At 41.0% G+C, this 23,489-nt stretch overlaps 1 protein-coding gene across 1 annotated transcript in view; it reads right to left on the reverse strand.

The window, feature by feature from the left end:
• Positions 1–2,247: 2,247 nt before the first annotated feature.
• RNF38 (ring finger protein 38) overlaps positions 2,248–23,489 on the reverse strand; it is a 101,741-nt gene continuing 80,499 nt past the window's right edge. The window contains exons 7-11 of the mRNA XM_032772297.1: positions 21,529–21,635; positions 19,472–19,556; positions 16,436–16,557; positions 15,135–15,234; positions 2,248–5,804 (exon numbers count right to left, since the gene is read on the reverse strand). Coding sequence (XP_032628188.1) covers positions 5,742–5,804; positions 15,135–15,234; positions 16,436–16,557; positions 19,472–19,556; positions 21,529–21,635 — 477 coding nt within the window. The 3' untranslated portion in view covers positions 2,248–5,741. The remainder of the gene's footprint in view (positions 5,805–15,134; positions 15,235–16,435; positions 16,558–19,471; positions 19,557–21,528; positions 21,636–23,489) is intronic.

Raw genomic sequence — 23,489 nt, forward strand, 5'->3', positions numbered from 1 at the left:
TTGTCTTGAGTGTTATGAGCTGTGGAGTATCAGGAGGGTCTTTGGCTGGGGACATTGATTCCTACTGGTAAACCATTTATCATACTGAAAAAGGAGAACATGGTATAGGTACATTTAAAAACAGCCATTAAGGGCTTCTTTTTCTGCAGGGAGCAGCCCATTTGTGCAGTGTATGGAAATGCTGGTTTATTTGGAGAGTAAAAGGAAATGCCAATAGTAGAAGACGCAGAAAACTCAGACAATGGTGGTGAACCCCTGTGCAAATCTGAGGAATGCAGATCAACAAGGGCTATGGTGGGGCTAACATACATGACTAAACGTGCTGGGCTGGAGAGAGGGATGAAACCAGGAGCAGAACAGCAGGGTTACAGGCTGAGAGAAGTATACTAGGGACATTCACGTATAAATCTGTGTATAAACTGGAGTGGTGTCCCAACATGGATTTACTGGGGCAGGATTGATTTTTGTTGAGCTTGGAGTGTGTATGTAGGGGCGCCTATTAATTGGGGCACAGTGTTCAGCCACTGAGAGACTAGAGTCCTGGGACCCAAGCAGCTGGGGCACCCAACCAACAGGGGTATGCATACACTGCATCTGGAGGCAAGCCTGCCAGCCTGGCTGAACAGACTTGTGCTCGTTCTGCTTGAGCTAGCGCACAAAACGTAGCAGTTCCGATGGTGCAGCTCCAGCTAGCCACGTGTGCTGAGTGGGCTTGAGAGCCCAAGCTGCAAACATCTGCACTGTTATTTTTAGTGTGCTAGCTTGAGTCTGTCTATCTTGGCTCCCAGGAAGAGCACAGATATCCCCCAAGAGACCAGACAGGAAGGTCACAGCTCAGGCACAGGTGTAGGCTTGGTCAGGGAGTGGGGAGGTTTTCTGAAGGGTGCTCTCTCTCTCTCCCCATGCTGAGTTGAGCACCTGAACAATTCCATTTGCTTCACCTTTAGGGGTGTAGAGGGAAGCAGCCTGTGAACGAGCTCTTCACTTTTGTCAAAGGTTTTGCCCACTGTGGAAATAGCAAAAAGTGATGAGCAATATCCCTCTACTGCAATGTAAATAATATGGATTTGTCATTTTCATCCTTATAATTTTTTCCATAAAATTGAAGGTTAATTATTCTGTAATTAAGAGTGCTGCATAATTCAGTGCAGCTCTGTTGCAGAATGCCACTCAGTGTAGGCCTAGTATACAGAGTACAAGGAGCCTGGGCTATACTGCACCCCCAAAATGTGTAAGTTGCTATGCATTGAGGCGAGGCTTTCCTTCCTCAGACCCTCTATCATCTTCCCTGAAGCGGATTTAATTAGCCTCTTAGATTGTATAAGTGCAAATACTATTGGTGATATTATCCCATTTTTAAAAACTAATCAGTAGCTAACTGTTGCAACTCCATATGCTGCATAAAAGGAGTATTCCCATTTATTGGTGAACTTTTGTTATAACTAGTGCTGAAAAACCAAAAAGAGATTTATATAGGTACTTTATTAAAATTACTTTTAGGGCCTGACAACTGCATGTTTAAAGATATGTCCTTAGAACTTGGAGGACTAACTGCTACTTACTTAAAAAACATTTTAAAAGGTAGTTTGCATTTTAAGCTTCACCATATGTGGTCCTGTCACTAAACTATAGGATTAGGATCCTGAAGATCCAGAAATTGTTTTGATCCTTCCACCAGCTTTTTCTGTGAGCCTGAACAAATCAAACCCTCTATCCTTCAGCCTCACCTCTAACATGGAGATGATGTTACCTCACAGGAGTGTTGCAAAGCTTACCTAATTTGTAAAACACTCAGACACTCACCTAAAACATGCCAGCGGAGTGCTCAAGTGCCCAATATTTTTCAATCACTCCTCTCACATTTTCCTTATGACACCATTTACTGTTAAGCAAAACTTTCAGAAAGATGATCTCAATCAAGGCAGAAAGAGCTGGCAATTATACATATTTGCATATTCATTTAATGTAGGACAATGCTGCTGAAAATAGCTTTACTATTTTTAAAAAAGATATAGTGCAGCTCTTCCTGCGATTTCTAAAAGCAGACACGTTAACCAAATATTGATTTTTTTTGTCTAAAAGAAAATAAATTCTTGTTTTACATATGAACAGCATTAGTCAGAAACAAAAAACCTAATTCCAGTCGCAGAGTGCTACAGCTTTAAAGTTTCACAATAAAATAGAAATATGCAGACTAAGAAGAACAAACAATGAACCCCAACAGGAGAACAAGAGGCACGACAAAACTAAGTGTACATCATACATTTATTACTGAACAACTCTCTCAACTCCAAAATTGGGCACAGGGATTAAAAATAAAAATTCATTGCACTACTTAGTAAAGCATTACTAGTAACTCTCATAAAAAATGTACAAATTTTGTTAAAAATTTATCAAGCCTTCAAATGATTTGGTTACAGATATTTATAATACATTTAAAACTACATGTTAACTGATACAAGAGTATGATTTAAAGAAAACACTTGACAAAATATGATTCCAACAAAACCCATAAGCTTTCATAATCATTAGCAAATCTGAAACACAAATAGCAAAATGAGGTAACCGAATGTACCAAAGGGAGGGAAAAACACAGCTCTTTTATTAAGGCCTAAAGATAACTCAGTCAAAAATGCATTTTCAGTAAGTTTAAAAAAACCAACACATCGGTAGATCCCACCATTCCAAGTATTACAAAAAGTGTAAATGTTAACAGCTGAGAAAATCACATTCAAGAGACTACAAAAACTGTATACAACCAAAAAAATTACTTTGCACAAAAATCTTTCTGTAAAGAAAACCCACAAAATGAGACCTTGGAGAAATCTGTAGGCCTTAGTATCCATTAAAAACCAGAACACAGTCAAATTAAGTTGACAATTCATGCAAAAAACACAGCAGTGCCAACATGGTAAAGCCAACAGTTTGTTGTTTTTTGAAGGGAGGTGGGAAATGGGGGGGAGGCAACCAACATAAACCTTTTTACTGGATTCTGGTGCTGCCAGGCACCACTACAGGCTGTGGAATTAGACACAAATGTGCATAACACATGGCAGTAAAGGCTGAGCATGAATCCCCTTCCCCTCCTCTTTTGACAGGGCAGCCACAACAATGAAGTCTGTTGTTGCCAGTCTGAGCTGGTTCAGAACACATGCATGTGTGCTTTTTATACACACTAACCACAGGAAGCAAGTCTGCACACACCTGCAAGAGTCCCATGCAAACGAAAGAAACATTCCAGAAGAGATCAGCCACAAGAGTGCAACAATGAAATTCAGTAATTTACCAAATGAAATCCTACTGCCTCCTAAATCTCCACCTGCGTCACAGAACTTTACTGGGAAAGAGGGCCATTCCATATCAAGGTTTCTCCAGTTCAGGAAAGAGAACTACTTTACCTCAATATCAGTACAATATGCCTTGTTAATTATGCATTTCTATCTAACTTAGAAAAGTGCCTTATTTCCATGCGTCAACAAAGTGAATACTGAGTGTAGTAGTGTTTGTTATGGTTAGATCTGTACAGGTAGAAATTTTTTTTGCAGCTATATAAAAGACCCGAAGTATTATAAGATGTGTGGCATACACTTCTATTTAAACACATGATTTCATTTGTTAAAAAAATAAAGTTCACTATATGTGATTTACCTTGTTTGGTGACATGTTGTGACAGTTCCATTCCTTAGCACATTCAGGGGAAAATGAACATTTTAAAGTTGTTGTACACTGTATATTTTGTAATGATTTTGACAGACTTAGTGTTAGGTACTGACATGGACAGACGAGCAAGTTTTTCGTCCTACTTGTGTAACTAAACAGAGGCAATAGCATCTGAAATATGGGCAAAATTGTGCTTTCATTTTGTTTTACTGAACCACAAGCTGTGATTGGTCTGTAGAGCCTTCAAAGAAGGACAAGCAGCATGGAGAACATGTAACACTGTCTGAAAATATAACTGATACTAAAGCACAGCAGCACACAAAAGCATCAGAAATGACACAAACTTAAAGCTGAGACTGGCAGCAAGTTCTAGCAACATTGCTAGTTGTGCCACTTGTGCTACTGCAACCAAAGTAATGACACTACATTTAGGAGAAAGCACAGTGATGCAAAACAGTGCATCTCTTCAACAACTATGGTATACATAGTAGACCTAAATATTTGACTGAAGAACAAATTTTAAAACCTTTAACAGTCTGAAATGTTAAACAAAGCCAATTTTTCAATAATCCAGCTCTAACATTCACAGGGCAGCTGAATGGAGGTTAACTCCTGTTTCACAGCATTCTTTGTTCCTGATTGCGTACTAACACACTCTTCTCTTAATGTGAATATTCTGCCTACTAACTGAAAAACCAAAGTAGTTTTTTTATTCATGCAAAAGCTCACTACCTAGTAGGGAAGGGTAGAAGAAGTATCCTATGCCATCTGAACCAGGCAGCGAGTGACCACAAAAACTTACTGTGATAGAAGGACAAAGTTAGGAGTTCTTCCACTCCGAGAAAATGCTAAGAATTCTATTTTGTTCATAAAGTTGCAGGACTAAAAAGGTAGCCTCTCTTCCACTTACACAAACTCCCTTATACATGAAAAAGAACATAAATGAATTAAAGCCAAAGTTTATAAGCTAAATGATTATGTACTTAGCAAGTACAATGGCCAACAATGTGAGGAGCTGTTGCACAAGACTCTGAATGTCCTTTCAGCTTCTGTGTATGGGGAGGAATATGTTACTTCAGCATCTTCAGAACTGATCTCTGTTCTGAAATAACTGAACATAATTCAAACTGGCTAGAGGAATTTAAAAGGAAAACAGAAAAGCATCAACATTCAGACGATCAACTGACAATGTTAATGTTGCCAACTGATTTTGTGCGATACTGCAACTATTGATAAATTAGCAGTAAATCAGCAAATGTAAAATCTGGATTTTATGACATGAGCTAAAAACAAGATTAATCATGTATTGCGCAATCACTGCACTCTTTAGTGGTACACATACAACCGCCAGTGAAGGGGAAGCAAAAACAGTTGTCTGAATAAAAGTTAAAAGGTCTTTTTATACCATTAAGTACATGGGGAGGAAATATCAAATGCCTATAATTGCTGCACCCTTAGCATTCAGTGTGCAACTGCAAACACAAGGAAAGAAACCAGTGTACAGTACTAGTACTGCTTAAATAACACACAAGATTATACATTGCAGCATAATTAATACTGCTCACACACGTTCTCAGTACATGCTGGTATATAGGTTCTCAGACATACGCATACACACTCACTAGCACACCCCACACACACTCTCGTGCGCACATACATACTCCTGCCCACACCGTTCGTTCCCACTCACAGTATCTGAAGGCTCTATATAAGGTAGATTGCTATATTGTTTGGAGCTACCACTTTTTATAAAAGCACATGCTAAAAGATCACGTCCACTGTAATCTCGCAGCAACACTCGGAATGATCACACAAAAACCAGGGAATGTTAGTGCACACACAAAATTAAGCTAAAGAAAATAAAATCTTTGGAGTTCCAATCACACGGTTAGTATAACAATCCCATAATTGTGAAGACTAATTATAAGCTTTATAATTGATTAAATCACACAGTGCAAAAAAAGGTCCATTGACCCTTTTGTGTAAAGGGAAGGCTGGCAGCCACACGGGTAAGTTCAATGGATAGTTCGTCTATACATGTGACTAGGAACACCCAAACTAGAATTGTGCTCTTAGATTGGTCATTCTGAATCACGATGCACTTCTGAAGCATCAGCTCTACAAATTGGGCAGGTACGATTTGCCTATAAAACAAAAGTAAAACAAGGTTTAGTGCATTGACAAGGATGCTTATTTATATAACGTATATCACACTATACAACAGGCATGTACTAATCCAAGATGGAATCACAACAGGAAGATAAATTGGGTCTGTGCCCTTTTTGGCTTCTTTATTGTGTGCAAAGGTGGCCTGAGAGGTCTGCCAAATTAAAATTCTGCCTTTTTTTAAAACACCCACAAATTGGGAGAGAGGAGAATTTTCTAAAAGAATTATGGAGAATGACAACATTATGCCACCACAAGACACTGAAAACTGAGCAGCTGAAGAGAAGGGAGTTTTAGTTACACTGTTTTTAACAACGCCTATTGAACACAGTATGGAGAACTATATGTAAAAATATGTCCATTCAAGAATGAGTGCTGCCACCCTTCAGTTAAGGAGAGAGTGTTCACAGGGTACATCTACATGGCAAAGCAAAACCCTATGGGGCAGAGAGTCTTAGAACCCTGGTCTACAGTGCTAAAATCAGCTGTGTAAACATTTGGGCTGAGGCTGGAGCTTGGACTCTGAAGCCTGGGGAGGGGGATGTGTTTCACAGCCTGAAACCCTACACAGCTGTTTTTAGCACTGTGGAGAGTGCCTGAGTCTGCAGACCAGGAGTCTGAAAATCGCTGCCACAGTGGGGGGGAGGAGGGGTGTTTGTGCTGTGCAGACATACCCTAACTGCACATTTTCTGCAACACCCACCCCCAGCAAAATCAGGGAAGATCAGACTCGCATTCCTGATACTACTAAAGAAATTTTTACAATGAAGGGATAAACACTTTCACGCTCTTTACACAAAGAGGCAAGCCAACATTGCAAAAATACTCTGCAGATAACATTTACAATAAAATCTTCCCTAAAAAGGAAATGAAACTCCCAGACACTCTTCCAATTTGATATCTGCAATTTGAACTATTTAGATATGTGAACTAAGGTTTTAATCAAAGCAACAGCACTGATGATTAGTGAACTGTTGGACTTTCAATAATGTCTAAAGTGGCCAAGTTTTGAGTATTTTCACAATTAGTAGAAAAATGTTCCCGTTTCTTAGTGCAACCAAAAATGAATGTTTTTTTTTTTTTTTTATCTCTCCATCACATTTTAAGTAACCATTATTGTCCTACAGCTGCTTGCATCAAAGTGTCATTGACATTTTAGGGGGAAATGAGAAACAGTGCTGCAAACTGAAGAGACAAAACCCAAGTGCACTTCTTCCTGTATCATTATGGTTTCATAACCATTTGAGGGAATTCAATCACCTTACCTTTGGCTACATACACACCGCAGAGCCCACGTCAGCCCAGTACGCTAGTATAGATGCAGCCTGTACCAACAGAGTTTTTCCTGTCAGTGGGGGACCACCACCTCCCCTTTTAAGTTTTGTGCTGGCATCTGTCTCTATACAGAGGGCTTTGCTGGCATCGCTGTCACTGGGGAAGTGTTTTTTTCACAACCATGACTGACACAGCTATGTCATAGCTTTTAAGCGTAGTAGAGCAAGTATCTGTTCTGCACCCTTCTATTCTAGATATAATGCAACTAAATCCATCTAATTTAGAATAAAGCTGTCATCTTTTCCTAGATTATACTGCTTGAGAGCTGAGCAACTCAGATATACTCATCAAGATTATATTTCAACATTTGCTATCTGTAGTATTAAATATGACATCTAGTGGTAGTATCAATATATTGTCATTTACTGAAAGCAAATGATAGAAAACTAATCCGCAAAACCAGACTAAATAAACAACTAAAATCTTAACGTTAATCAAGTTATTCATGTTCATGTAATGCTATAGTAACAGTTCTACAAATTTTAGCAGTAGAGCATTTCCCCGTGTTTTAGGAATCTCTACCATAATGAATCAGTTACATGCATTGCATTCTGCTACATTTCATGGAATTTAGTCCCCTTTTCCTTATCTGAACACCACTCTCAATGGTTTAACAAGGAACTGGAGGTGCATACTGAAGTGCAGGTCATGAATGGAAACTTCCCTTAATGTGCAGTTACTTGAGACAAAATTAATTTTCTCAAACATAAACATACATATGCCATTAAATGATATACTGTAGCCTTCCTGAAAAGTATTCTAAAACTTTCTAATGAGATCTTCTAAATACCATTTATTTAAAACTGTGTAGTTCTACCTAGGGGCTTTTTGTGAAAGCCTTATAGCAAAAGCGGAGAGGTTTTGATAATGTCACCAGAACCAAGATGGATTACAACTATTTACTTATGACTTGGGATTTTAAAAAATATAACACACAGTATTGCCGAACCCAACTGTTCAACAATCAGGAATCAGGCCTAAAAAACCCCCTATGAGTGGCTTAAAAACCATGGGATTTGGAAAAAAATAATTTGAGTTCCTTTTCATTGTCTTCTGATTTCTGAGCCATCCAGGTGCACTCAGGTTGGGGTTTTTCAATCCCAAAGACAAACAACCTCCACGCAAAGCGCGGGCAACCTCATGCCATCTTGCCTAGTAATGTAGTAACTGTGGTAGCATTGTCCAACATGCTGAGGATGTGATTGGAATAGATGGATCAGAGGAATGCTGCCCGAAATTCCAGGATGTTGATGTGAATCTGAAATTCCTGAGAAGTCCAGGACACCTGAATCAATGTGCTCATCCATGTGGGCGCCCCATCCGACGAGAAACGCATCCATGATAATTGTTACTGATGGGGAGGGCAGAAAGAATTGCATCCTGGTGTAGACCTGGTCTGAGTCCATCCACCACTGGAGAAAAGAAATATCATTGGGAACCGACAGCAGAAAGTCCATGGTGTGGCACATGGGGGAATAGACTCTCTGAAGCCAGGGTTGTAGGCAGCTGAAGCAGAGAAGGGCCAAGGCAGTCACATATGTGCAAGACACCATGTGGCCCAGAACAAAAAGGCAAGTCCTGGCTGGAACAGAAAGACTGGAGAGCACCATGGAAATCAGCTCTTGTAGGGTCTGGAACCTGTCCTATGGCAGGTAGGCATGTGCTGAGAACATGTTGATGTGGACCCAATGAAGTCTAGGAAATGCGTGGAATCCACAGTTGATTTATTGACATGTACACTCATCCCCAGGAAGGAAGTGTGTGAGCAGCATGGAGGTCAAGGCTCAAGCTTCTCTTTTTTGATCTCACTGCCAGCAGCCAATCGTCAAGATAAGGGAATGTTAGGACCCCTTAGCACCGGACATAAGCCGCCACTACCAAGAAAATCTTGGTGAAAATCTGTGGAGCAGTGGTGAGTCCAAACGGTAGATGTATTGGAAGTGACGAAGGCCGTTTGTGAATCTCAGGAAACAATTGTGGGCAGGATGGATATCCATATGAAAGCATTTCGCATATTGAGAGCCATACACCATATGCCTCCTTCTTAGGAAGGCATGCTGGCTGCTAGGGTGACTACACGAAAAACTTTGGCTTGCATATGAAATGGCTGAGATGGTAGAAGTCTTGGGAACCATCACCCTGATACATTGTAAGTTCTGTTGCTCCTCTTTGCAGTAGGGAGTTCACTTCCTGGGCAAGGATACTGTTGTGAAAATGGCTCCTGAGGCGGGGCTAGGGCAGACGACCTGGGTGAGGTAGTGTTGTGAACTCAATTGTATAGCCATGTTGAACAACATCCAGGACCCACTTGCCTGTTATCACACGCCAAGCTGGTTAAAAAAAAAGAGTGCTAGATGCCCTCCAAAGGGGGTGGGTCAGGTGCACTATGTGAGACAGGGTAGTTGACAGCTCTCTGGTTGCACTCTGAAATAAAGCTTCTGCAAAGACTGAGTATGAGACGCTGAAGGTTGTGAAGATGAATCTGGCTGACAGCTCACTGGGTCTTCTAACATTTGCAAGGACACTCATAAGGCTGCTGGTGGAAGAACTGGGGAGCTCTAAATCGCTGTGTCAGAGCTGGGCAGTAAAATTTGCATTTGGGTGCTGGTGTGTAGATACCCAGCAATTGCAGAGTGGCACTGGAGTCTTTGAGGGAGTCAGTCAGTCTTCTGATTGAAGAGATGAGATTCCACGAAAAGGAGCTCTCCATGGTGGCCTAGACTTCCCTCGGGAAACTGGAAAAATGTAGCCACGACTCCGTATGTGTGACAATCCCTGTAGCCATTGTGCACGAAGAAGTATCCACCACATCCACTGCAGTCTGGAGTGTTGTTCTTGCAACCAATTTCCCCTCCTGTACGATAGACTGGAAGCGAGCTAGATCCTGCTGGGGCAGTTTGTCTGTGAAATCTGCCAGCTTGCTGCAGGTAAGGAAGTAGTACTTGGTGAACAGAGCCAAGGAATTGGAAATGCAAAACTGTATGCTGACAGAAGAGAAGACCTTACAACCTAGAAAGTCCAGTCGCTTGCCCTTCTTGTCTGCCACGGCGGAGCATGGGTGTTGCTACTGAGCCTGTTCCATTGCTGCCTGAACAACAAGGGAATTGACTAAGGGTCGAGAGAAGAAAAACTGAGACCCCTTCAGAGGCACATAGTACCTCTTTTCCGCCCCTTGGGAGTGGGTCTGCAGCTAGCTGGAGTGTGCCACGCAGTCTGTTCTGGTTGAAAAATGGCATCATTGATCAGTAGAGCTACCGGCCAGTACTGAGGTGTGTACGATGTCAAGAAGCTGGTGATGCTTGTCTTGTACTTCCTCCAGTGGGATGTGGAGGGCAATCGACACCCTACGCGGCAGTTCTTGAAATTGATGCTAGTCAACTTGGTGCAAAGAGGGAGCTGAAGACACCATGGCATCCAGGGATGATGAGGGGAATTGCTTCAGTTCTGGAAGTACCACTAGAGTCGGACTAAGTGCTGCATCCTCCAACAGTGGTTCTGAACAGCTGCTCAATGATGGTCAAAGGAGTCAGACTGGAGACTTCTCACAAGCAGAGCGGGAAGATTCCAATAGCAGATACCGAGGTCACAACCCCCAGTACGGCCAACAGGCAGATCTGGTGGTTGCTGTGTACAGTCCCTAGGAGTGGGATACCAGCGATGCCAAGGCTCAGCAAAGGGAAGGTATTGCCATTGAGTCAGCGGGACCTTAGGGTAGGCATACTGATGATAGAGGAGGAGCAGACCTTGCTTTCTGTCTGAGTTCTCTGATGCAGAGAAGTCAGAGCCCGGTTCAAACAATGGCGCTGTTGGAACCATGGGAGTCATTGGGGAGCAGGTGGGAACACGGCCCGAAAGAGGCAAGTCTACTGTGGGGAAGCATTCTCTGCTCGGAGGGAATGGAGACCTCACCTCTGCCAAGGCAAGAGTTCATAAGATGCGGGGGCACACTTGAATCTTCCCTGCGTCAGTGACATGCTCTCTGCAGTCGGACCCAGAGCAAGCACAGGCACTGAAAAGGAGAACTGCCTAGGAACCGAAGGCTCCCTTGACTTTGGTAGTGCTGACCTAGAAGGAGGTTGCAGCTTGATGGGCAGATCAGACGTTTTGTACGGTTCCTTACTGTGCTTCCGAGCCTTGGAACATGCCAGTTCTGCATGGCTGGAATTGCTGGACAGAGCAGTATCCTTCTTGGGCCTGGAGAAAGGCTGTCATTTTTATATGCAAGCTTCCTTGCCTCACGGCTAGGCCTCAGCACCGAATTGTGCTCCACGGTAGGAGATGCACTTCTAGATTGCTCGGTGTATGGAGGGGGAGGTGGTGTTCCCTGGCCTGTATCAGACTGCAGTCTGATGACAACCTCCGTGAGGTGCTTCTTGAGGCAGAGAGCCCAGCCTTCCTGGGTACTGCTTGGGAAGGAGAAGCAGATACTGCACCTGTATGCAATGGGAGCTTCTTCCAAGCAGTAAAGTCAGCACTGGTGCTTGGTTGAAAGTGAGTTAGGGCAGGAGGTGCAGATCTTGAACCTTGGTGTCTTTGGCACAATCCAGTACCCAGGCATGGAGGCGGGGGACAACTGGTAAAACAGCGTCCCAAAGTCCTTAAAATCCTAAAAACTACTACTACTGACACTAAAATTACTACAAAAAAACAACAAAATACTAACTATACACAGGAATAAACCGTTTTGTTTGTTTGTTTTTGCGCAAAGTGTGTCACAAGAGACAAGAGACCAGTAGAGGCTCCGGCTCAAACCATGTGGTGATGAGAAGAAACATAGGGCATGGTCAGTCTGCTCCGCCATTTACCACCCTGGACGAAACTATGAGGCAGAGCAAGGGTGCATGTGCGGATCAACGGACACTACTAGTTTCAAAATCTCTGGCTCCAAGTGCATGCGTATAACCCTCAGTGGAATACAATAGGGACCATCACTCAAAGAATACAGTGAAACTGACAACATACAAAGAAAGCTGTCAAATGCACACAGAATATAAAATGGACAAAAGGAAAATATTTAATTTTTGATTTCTTCCAGTTATAACCACCTGGGGGCTTCTCTACCCTAGAAAGATTTGCTGCTTTAACTATATTGGACTCTCCAATCACTCAGCACTGAAAACAGCACCACCACCAGCAGTGGTACAGAAGTAAGAGTAGCAGTACCACACCCCTCCCTCCAATAACCTTGTAACCCGCCCTGTGACTCCCTTTTGCATCAGGACCCCCACTTTGAGAAACGCTGGTCTCCCATGTGAAAATGTGTATAGTATAGGGTATGAGCCCACAAAAGATTAGATTTCACAGGGGGAGACCAGATTTCACGGTGTTTTTCATGGTCGTGAATTTGGTAGAGCCCTATCTATAGTAAATAAATCACCTCAGATCAGTGCTACTGGAAGCATTTTCAAAATCTGATTTTTCACTATACTGTTTTCTTAGGGCTTTGTCTTCACTAGACTTTTGAATTGCCAACTAACCTGAAGTACTTAACAGATTTGCAAAGGCTAGTGTGGACACCTCCCACACATTTGGCCCAGGCTACAAATGCATGGAGACTGGTAAGAGTGGGATGGACTGTAGGGGGAGTGTCCTTACAAACATGTTAAGTATCTCCAGTTAATTGTCAATCACTAAGGCCTTGTCTACACTTGCAAGTTAGAGTGCGTTGAATCAGCCCCGGGTGCCCTAACTCCTGAGGTTTCCACACTGGCAAGGCATTTAGAGCGCCTGGACTCACGGCTGGAGCGCCCTTGGTAATCTACCTCCATGAGAAGCTTAGAGCTTGCTGCATCCTAGCTGAAGCACTGGGGTGTCAGTGTGGATGATGTGTTGAATTACTGCACTGTGATTGGTCTCTGGAAATGTCCCATAATCCCTTGAAGTCAAGTGGCCACTCGCATCATTGTTTTGAACTCAGCTGCAGGCACGCGGATATCCCCTTTCAAAGCTCCATTTCTGACAGCCCACATGCTTATCTGCTTCGGGACACAAAGCAAACCATTACTGTGGAATGCTCCTGCTGCAGAGACAAGCGTGTGCGCAAGAGAGAAAGGGGGGGGGGGGCAGAGGGTAGGGGCTGATGTGAAGGTTTTCCCCTTCCCCCTGCCGCTGTTTTAACTTACAAGACAGCATGCTGACACACTCTGCCCCCAAAACACACTGTCTCTCCCCCCACATACATGCAACACACTCCCTGTCACACTCCACCCCTCATCTGAAAAGCAGCTGGCAATCTAGTAGGATGCCCTGGAACAATGGGATTGGGAAACCCGCATCATGTGATACTGTGCCTTCCCCATTAGGCATTGCAAACCCCTTCCAAAGCACGCTGCAGCCACTTGCACACTGGGATAACTACCACAACGCACTGCTCTCTGTGGCGTTGCAAGAGCTGCTAATATGGCCACGCAGTTGACAGTGTGAACACATAGCACCGCTTTCCCTGCTGCTGTCTCTGAGGGCTGGTTTAACTCCTGGCGCTCTACATCTGCAAGTGCGAACGTAACATCTAGTGTAGGGATAACCCTTATTCTTTAAATTTTTCTCAGTTTGCTACTAAAAACATTAGTCATTTATACTTCAGTTTCTAGTTCTCTGACACTATCATAATGCTGCAATGTTTGGGTTCAGAATATTGCAGAATATCTTTTGCATACAAATGGTTTTCATTGGAAATTTAAATAAATGTATGGAAACATTTTTACCGGTCTTCGGTTTCGTACAAGCTTTAGACTACCTGACGTTACGTTTGGCCCTAAATTTAATTTAGGGTATCCATTCCACAATCTCAGAGCACGAGTATCTGATCTAGTAGCATCCCTCTAAATCCCCATCTCTTTTATTCATGCACATTGGTTTAGTACTGAACTCATTACCCAAGAGAAGGTATATTCATCAGACTATTACTGACTACCACATTAAAGATATTCTGCAGTAAGCATGATAAAGCAGCTATTTTCTTGACGCTCAGTACTCTATGTTAGACTGTGTATGATCTATAAGAATACACCTGTCAGCAATGCAACAAGACAGCTTAGACACTTGTGCCATGTTTTTTAAGAAAATGCATCTTAAAACAGATACAATGTAAAACAATGGCTGTATTATTCTCTAATGATTATTTCATATTTCTCTCTCATTGGGTTGCTGTAACCAGAAATCTATTATGGCAAAGATTAAAATAGAGAATAAATTGAATCAGAACAGAACAAAGTACTAAAAATGTGAGACAAGATGCGAAATGATACTTGCTGACAGTAGGTAGGTCTAGATAATGCAGTTTGCAGAGATCTGTCTCTGCATATCATCTTCTACCTAATTGTACCCTGCACTTTTCACCTTCTGTATGGCGTTGTCCTAATCTCTGATCTTATGGTGTTGTCCTGATTTTAGATTCTTCATATTTTTTAAAATAACTTGTTTTGAAAGATATACATCTTATTTCATGTGTAAAGCCTTAATTTTGTGAGAAATTTGACCAGTTATATATTTTTCTCCCTCCCCCCAGACTTTACATTTATATAAAGAGCTAGAAAGATTTTTGGTAGTTTCACTTTCAGTTAATATCAATTCCTGCTTAAGCAAGAGACATAAGCAGTATTCAGACCATTCACAAATCTCACTCTACTTTGAGCTTTCCTACTTTATCATAAAATTATATTAATACAGGCATAATTGTGTCCAACTGAAAATGAACTAAATTTATTGGTCAAGATAATTCTCTTCATGTCAGTTTTTTAATGACACGAGTTTTGATATAGATTTCACATAACCTCCCTTCATCAACTACTAGAAAATAATGTTATTGCAAAAGGAGGCAGCACTTTTAGTCTGTTGGTTTTTGTAGCCTAAATATCAGAAATGAAAAATGAGACATGAAACAAGAGATGAAATGCAACTGAAAATAAATACAACTACAAATAGGCCATTATAAATTCTCACAAAAACTTTTTTTTTTTTTTTTTTTTTTTTACCTTAAGCCATTTATCGACACACTTGGCATGGAACTCATGGTTACAAGGTAAGACTCTAAGTAGCTGCCTTGATTCAAAATCACACATGCATACTACGCACCTAAAAAAAAGATTGCAGAGTTTGAAGTTATTCAGCAACAACAAATTGGCATTCTATAGACAACTTACAGGTTGTGCTTGCAATGGGGTTTTTAGTAGGAGTAGCTATCCTGATGGAGCGCCATGAGTACAAACCTCTCGTGTAGACCAGCTGTGCCAGTGTAAACAGAGCTGCTCCAATGCCGTTTACCTTAGCTTCAAACCTTAGCATAGGGAAGGTCTAACACTCCCACCACACAGGATCTTCACCACCCCAATCAAGAGCACAAGCAAGATTTTGTTACAGTAATTCATACGATATTAAAGTTAACAATGAGCTGCTAAAGATTAGTCAGTGTAAAAAACCCCTTAAGTACTTTTCATTCAGTTTTAATATTAGGATAGGTGTTTTTTTTTTTTATATGAATATATATAAAAAGGCTAATTATGAGCTGCCACTTTTCCCCCTTTCTCAAAAAAGTGTGAACTTTGGATCAGATTACTTCTTTTTAGAAATTCCCCCTTTAATTTATATTTCTGTTCAGTCATATGTTTTCTTAAAACAGATTCATCATGGTTGAAACATCAACTTAAAGCAAAAAACAATCACATTTCCACCTGAAAATCTATTCCCTACTTCTCGTTACAAGTAATACCTAAGACTGCTGTAATTAGAAGACTGAAAAAAGGCCTTTTTTTTCCTTCCAATTTGTTTACTTTATATATCTGACAGCACTTTGTGTATGGTCACTTTCACTGCCTCCCATGTATAACCATTTTCTCCTTTTGTTTATGTGGTCTTCCAAATAGAACAGATAAACAGACTAAATAGGAAAATGTGTAAACCAGAAAAACTGGCAAGGGCTTTCAGAGGTAGGAACAGTGCCTGAAACCACTTTTGATATAGGGTAAATTTCAAGTTGACAATGTCCCTTTAATGTAGCAAACTGATAAATAACTGGGCAACTTTTAAAACATGTTCCAAGTTTACCTACTCATCATTTTAAATCTTAAAACACCCCAAATTTCAAGTAGGAATGTATGAGCTTTCAAAGTCAGGGTAATTATTATCTGGGCTGGAAAATTTAAAAAGGCACATACCATTTGATGTGCATTTTAAGCAGTTGTGTTACAACACTGGCTGCTATGGACTCCTCCAACCTAGAAGGATCAAAATGACCTAGAATGCAACTTAAACTGAGAGCCAAAAGCAATGCACTTACAAAGTCTGTTCTGACTGGTGGTTGTTTGGATTGAACCTGTAAGATGGAAGCTGTTCAATGTCTGCTTTTGTCAGTCCTCGTGGTTTGGCTTCTCCCAATCGTTCTGCCAAATTCAGCAGCGCCTGCAGAAAGCGGAGTTTGTGCTTTTTAAAATCTCATTGTTCACAGGAGCTCTGGCTCCCCTACAACTGCAATGTATTTATTTTTTTGACATAAAATGTTATCACTATCCCACAATATAGTGCTAGCAAGAGGGACTGAGAATCTTGATCGCCCCTTCTCTCACAATTACAGGCTCTTGGAAAACATTCCTTTCAGAGTTTGATCCCAGGTAAGTACTTTTTGAACTGCATAAGAGAGCTCTGTTCAGGGTATCTAAATCTTCATGACCCAGTTCTTAATCTATCCTGCAGCTGCATTCACAGCATGATAAATATTTTGTTTTAGATAGAAAAAAGCTGAAATAATAGTATGAATAATCAGAGGAAACAGTTGCCTAACCTGACTGCATATTGCTGCCTGGTTGACCTATAGTTTAAAGGGACACCACCTCTGGCTCCCACTTCTTGCCTAGCTGAGTTCAGGTATGGAGATTACGTGCTGAGAGCTTCCAAGGAATGACGAAGTCACACTGGACTGGGCAGACTCTTTCAGTAGAATATTTTTATTCATGTACAGGCTTCGCTATGAAGCACAATATCAAAACACTTCACTTCTCCCATGTAAATAATTTATCCTCAATACCCTTGTGAGCTGAGGAAGCAGCAAACAGCTTCAGAAACAGGGTAACTGAGGCACAGAGAAATTAGGTGAGTTGCTCAAATTCACAAAGGGAATATGTGGCAGAAGTCAAAGCTGAATCCGGATCTCCTGAACCCAGCCTACTGTCTTAACTGGCATGGCAACTGCTTCAGAGGAGCTTGCACACATCACACTAGAAATACTGCACCATTGCAAGGATGCAGAAACGAGGTGATAAATCAAGGGAAAGGAGAGGCAGAGGAAGGGAAAAGGAGGTGTTAGTACTGTTATACAAGGCACTGGTGAGACCTCATCTGGAATACTGTGTGCAGTTCTGGTCTCCCATGTTTAAGAAGGATGAATTCAAACTGGAACAGATACAGAGAAGGGCTACTAGGATGATCTGAGGAATGGAAAACCTGTCTTACGAAAAGAGACTGAAAGAGCTTGGCTTGTTTAGCCTAACCAAAAGAAGGTTGAGGGGAGATATGATTGCTCTTTATAAATATATCAGAGGGATAAATATCAGGGAGGTAGAGGAATTATTTAAGCTTAGTACCAATGTGGACACAAGAACAAATGGATACAAACTGGACACTAGGAAGTTTAGACTTGAAATTAGATGAAGGTTTCTAACCATTAGAGGAGCGACGTTCTGGAACAGCCTTCCAAGGGGTGTAGTGGGGGTAGAAGACATAGCTGACTTCAAGACTAAGTCTGATAAGTTTATGGAGGCGATGGTATGATGAATTAATTGCCAAAATTAGGCTATCCCATCTGTGACTATTAGCAGGTAAATATGCCCAATGGTCTGTGATGGGATGTTAGATGGGGTGGGATCTGAGTTACTACAGAGAATTCTTTCCTGAGCGCTGGCTGGTGAGTCTTGCCCACATGCTCAGGGTCTAACTGATCACCGTATTTGGGGTCGGGAAAGGAATTTTCCTTCAGGGCAGACTGGCAGAGGCCCTAGAGGTTTTTCGCCTTCCTCTGCAGCATGGAGCACGGGTCACTTGCTGGAGGATTCTCTGCACCTTGAGGTCTTTAAACCATGATTTGAGGACTTTAATAACTCAGACATAGGTTAGCGGTTTGTTCCAGGAGTGGGTAGGTGAGATTCTGTGGCCTGCACTGTGCAGGAGGTCAGACTAGACCATAATGGTTTCTTCTGAATTTAAGTCTGTGAATCTATGAAAATAACTTTTAACTGCCCTTTCATTTCTCCCTCTCAGCACAGCTGCCCTTTTTCTGTTGGAAAAAAAACAAGCAGCAGCAAACAAAACCCCTCACTAGAGTTGCAGTTTGACTGTTTCAATAAGTAACTGAAAACTTAAAGCAACTGTCTTGCCACTATCTGTTACTCATAAGGCAGCGAGGTTCCTGGGGAACAGAAAAAGGGAGAAGTGGGAGGAAGGAGAGGAAAGAGAAAAGAAAAGCTTAATACGTATCACTGTCTATCTGCTAGCTGGGAGGAACTATATAACCCAAGTGCCAGGACTGAGATAGAAGAATGGTTTTAAAAAGAACAAAGCTGTACTCTAATAGCAATAAGTTACTTCAAGTTGTACATTAGGTTGTTACCAATGCACATCCTGAAACAATAAGCCATCTAAGTGCACACCCTATGATGGTTTACTGCTTTATTTTCACACCAATATTTGTACTGGAGAATGCATCAACTGAAATGGTATTTGCATATTTATATACTCTTCCAGTTCACAACTTTTATACCTTATTTCCATATTTCAAAGGTTAGGATTTTTAACCTGTAACTTTCTTGGTATGTGTTTTTTCCAATTCTTGTTACTAATGACAGTACCCTTAACATTAAGGCAACGAAGTGCATGATGGAATTTTGCAAGCATTATGTTTCACATTCAGCTGAATTCATCTTATAATAGTAGCATTAGTGTGTAAAGCTAACATCAATTAGCAAGTCATGTAAAATGCACTACATGACATTATTTGCACAAAACTTACTTCTGTAAAATATTTAAAAATCAATTAAAATGCAAGAAAAAAGTGAAATCGAGAATAAAAAATGGAGCAATTAATGATTAGTAGTCTGAGAGGGTTCTGAAAAGAAATAGGAACAAAATAAAAGTGTTTTTATTAGTTTTTACCATCCAGTACAACAGGCATAACATACTGTTTCTAGATTCTGTTTTCAGACATATAGACATTACATTTATTTAGAAGGCCAAAAAAGGATTTAGGGAAAGATGGCAGTCAGTATAAATTCATCATTTAAGTTAACTACTGTCTCCCAAACATATTTGCACTTCATAAACCAACCTCATAGTTTTCCACCTCTCCATCTTCCACATCCAACTCGAAGCTGAAAGCTGGTCCAACTGCAGGTGGCACCGGAAGCATTGATCTGCACGAAGAACAATCAGGGATAGGATTTACTATTCATAAAATTAAACAGTTAGCCAAAACAATACGCTTTGCTTACTTTCAGCAAAGTTATGCCCAATGTTCTACACCTGCAATTTTGTTCACTTATTAAAATGAATATGCTTTAGAAATTAAATGGAAATGCTAAATTAATGCATTAAAGTAAAAGATTAAAATTCAGAATCCAGGCAATTCAACAGTTAAGGTACTCACAGGAAAGTTAACTCCAAGACATAGCACGAGACACACAGTAGAATATTTTCAATTGCTATTTATGAGGTTACATCTCAGATACCTACAAGTCAATGTTCCCATAGAAACTAGCATCATTGCAATGATAACTAAAATTCAGAACAGAACTTCTGGCTTCTATTTTAAAAGCCGAACAGACTGAACAAAAAAATGACCAAAGGCAAGTAACCCCAACTTGATGTGGCTCTGCAATGCAAAAAGGCTAAGTTCCCCAATACACAAATACATGTAATTAAGTGCGCAAGTTGGTCCAATTGAACATTTTGAGTAGGTCCCACTGCACTTTCACATATATTTGTGTATATTACAGGAACTTAGCCCAGGGAGAAAACAGAGGTGTTTCTACATCTGGGAAATGAGATCAAGCATGGGGTGCTAATTTTTTTGTTCTTGATTTTTTCTTTAATTAAAAACAAGCAATATATATGCCAAAAATTAAGAAAATTCATCATTATAGTTAAAAATTTACAGCAGAGTAGGAAAATTCACAAGTTAAGATTTCTAAAGCACTGTAAATTTGGTCTCACTGGACTCATACTACAGCAATTTCTCAACTTTGCTAAGTCAGGGCAGGGCATATGGGGAAGTTCTGACAACAACGGTTGATCTAAAACTTGGCAAGTTCATTGGATCGTTTATTTTAATGTAATTTAGCAGAGTCTGAAACTGCAGAGTGCACACAGTGAAAGAAACTGGAGGTTTGGGAATCCAACAGAAGACTTGAAACTCGAGCTCTTTTTCAGTGCTGTCTTTCAGATACAGGGAGGAATACGAATATTCATCTTCTCTTTCCAAGCATTTCATGTTCAGCTCAAAAATAGATGCAGCATCCACAGAACAAACAAAGCATGTGGAATCTTTTCATCCAGCAGAAAGGGGCCCTACCCAGTTTTCTAAGCTCATTATAATCCCTGAATTTTGTTTCTTCCCCACTCTCTTAAAGAAATGGCTGATTGGAAGCAGGACAGAAATTTAGCATCTACAACAGATTCACAGTTCAGTCAATAAGAAAAGTAACAGCACGTAGTATTCCATTATTTTTCAATAAAACTGTTTCAAACTAAGTAAAGCAACTTATCCCTGAATAAAGACTGTTGGATTTGAACTGAGTATAAACACTTCAGTTTTTCTCCCATTCTAAGGACATATCAGAACGTAACCTGTACCCGCATAACAAAAAATAAGTACAAAAGCCTAGCATGCAAGTATATTTTATATACTGCTACAGATGGACTAACACAATAGCCTTCCACAGGATCAGGAAGAGGCCCATGAGTGACTCTGGGACTATGTCCCTGCCCAATTTCACATTTCTACCACTTGCTTGTTGAAGCGCTAGCACTGTTCACAACAGGACGCAAACACTTAAAAGAATAAATAAATAGCAGCAAGTGTTTGACTCTGTTCATCCTTGAAAGTGGTTCAACTGTTTTTGCTTATGGGCAAAGCCCAAATGCGGGCAATTTGGATATGAAAGGTAAACATGTAAGAAAGGGAAAGGCAGCTGAAAAAAGCCCCTTCCCATGCAAAGGTTGAGGCAAACTAATGACAGGTGTTTCTACGTGCTATGCCTGAAAGGGAACAGGATTAACAGTGTTGGGCTGAGGACAGGATAAGGCCTATGTTAAATGGATCATTTAAAAATGAAAGTACATTAAAAACGTTATTTAACAAGCTACAAAAAGCTGCACAAAACTTACAGCACATATGGTAACAGGCTGGGATGATAAGGGGGTGGTGGTATTGGCTGCTGGGATCGGTATCTACTGCGCCCTGTGAGTCTTCGAGGCATAAAGGGTGGATAAGGCTGTGAGGAGGAAGAAAAGCTTCAGTATTTTCTTGCACAGTTTACCAGTATATTTAAATTAACTGAAATTTGGACTATTAGAACTGATTTTTAAAATGCATTAACAAATAAAATTAAAATGTTTTAACAAAGTTGTGTTTCAATAATCACGGATTCCTAATTATGCAGCTTCCAGCATTCTGTGTGAAATGGCTGAGATATACAAAGTACACAGGAAACCCATGCAAAATACAGTAGTCCTTAAAATCCTTCTAAGGCGTGGTCTAAAAACCGGGTTAGTACTAGTAAAACTATTTTGATTAGTCTCTAAGGTGCCACAAGGACTCCTCGCTGTTTTTGCTGATACAGCCTTAGGATGTACACAGCTATACCAGTATAGAGGGTCCGTACAGTTAGGGTGCAATCAAATTCACAGTCCATTTTGATAAATTTCAGTCATAGCATTTTAAAAACAGTCAGCTTCAGTGTTTCAGTGTCATAACCATGGGCGTCCCTACCCAAAAGGAGGTGGGGTGGGCAGCTGCAGTGCTACTGTAAGGGGGTCGTGGATTCTCAACCCTACTTCTGCGCTGCTGCTGGGGGGTGGCACTGCCTTCATAGCGGGCAGCCCGCTGGGTGCCAAGCTCTAAAGCCAGTGCCACCGCCAGCAGCAGCACAGAAGTGAGGGGCAGATTACCAGTTGGGGGCTGACAGCTGGATCTGTGGCCTCCTGCCCGGGTCAGGGGCTGACAGCTGGATCTGTGGCCTCCTGCCCGGGTCAGGGGCTGTCCCAGCCAGCAGCTGCAGAGTTTCCTGAAAGCAGTTTCCCAAAGGTGGGTCTGACCCAACTCTTGAAGCAGTCTCTGCAGGGGAAGAGGAAGTCCTGTCCCTCCCCAGCCAGGCCAGGATTAGCAGTTGGAGCCCTGCCCTTCCCCTACAATAGCCAGATTTCACGGGGGAGATCAGATTTCACAGTCAGTGGCGACGTGTTTTTCATGGCTGTGAATTTAGTAGGCCACTACTTACAATATAGTTTATTCCCGAATGGGAGTAAGCTAGTCCTCGGTATCCTTGTGCTAACATTTCTTAATCTGCTATGAAAATGGGGCAAATGGTAAAATTTTGCCACCTATTTTGAAGTGACATTTAAAAGAGTATCAAATAATTCATTCATTGAAAGGAAAGATCACTAAAGGATTTTGGCGGCACCTTGTCAGTCATCCTTCATGTTTGTGCCATCCATGCAAATGAACTACAATTAGTAGAAGGCCCTAAAATACCTGATCCTCTTTTTTTAACTGAGAAATTATTTCAAACAAATTATATAAATATATACACATACATAAAACCCAGAATTTATGACAGTTTTATACATAAAACTGACACATAATAGCACTCTCTCATTCTTTCCCACAAACACTTCACCTCAAAAAAACTTAACTTCTACTCCAAAACAATAAGCTTTAATTTTACTCCCTAGTACCAAGCACAGCTACCAACACTATCAAAATGGGTTGTGTGTGTCTTTATTTACTCTTATTTCTAAGTTAATGCATACAAGAAAAACAGAAATGGAGCCACTCACCATTGACTAATTACTTTTTAATACTTCATTTTCTTTTCTATTTCACATAAGCAGCAGCAAACTAACTTTTCAATAAATCAGGATGAAAAATCCTGGATACATTTTAACGTTTAGGAGTCATTTATCATTTTTCATAAAGCTTCAAAGATTACTCTTTTCTGTCCCAAAATAGTACAAATCAACAAATCTAAAGCCTCATGGAGAACTGATACTTTATAATTTGCTAAACCGGAAACACTCACCCTGCTCCCATCCCTCCTACTCAACTTTTAAAAGCTGAACTTTGTACT

The sequence above is a fragment of the Chelonoidis abingdonii genome, chromosome 6 (genome assembly GCF_003597395.2).
Source record: "Chelonoidis abingdonii isolate Lonesome George chromosome 6, CheloAbing_2.0, whole genome shotgun sequence".
NCBI lineage: Eukaryota > Metazoa > Chordata > Testudines > Testudinidae > Chelonoidis > Chelonoidis abingdonii.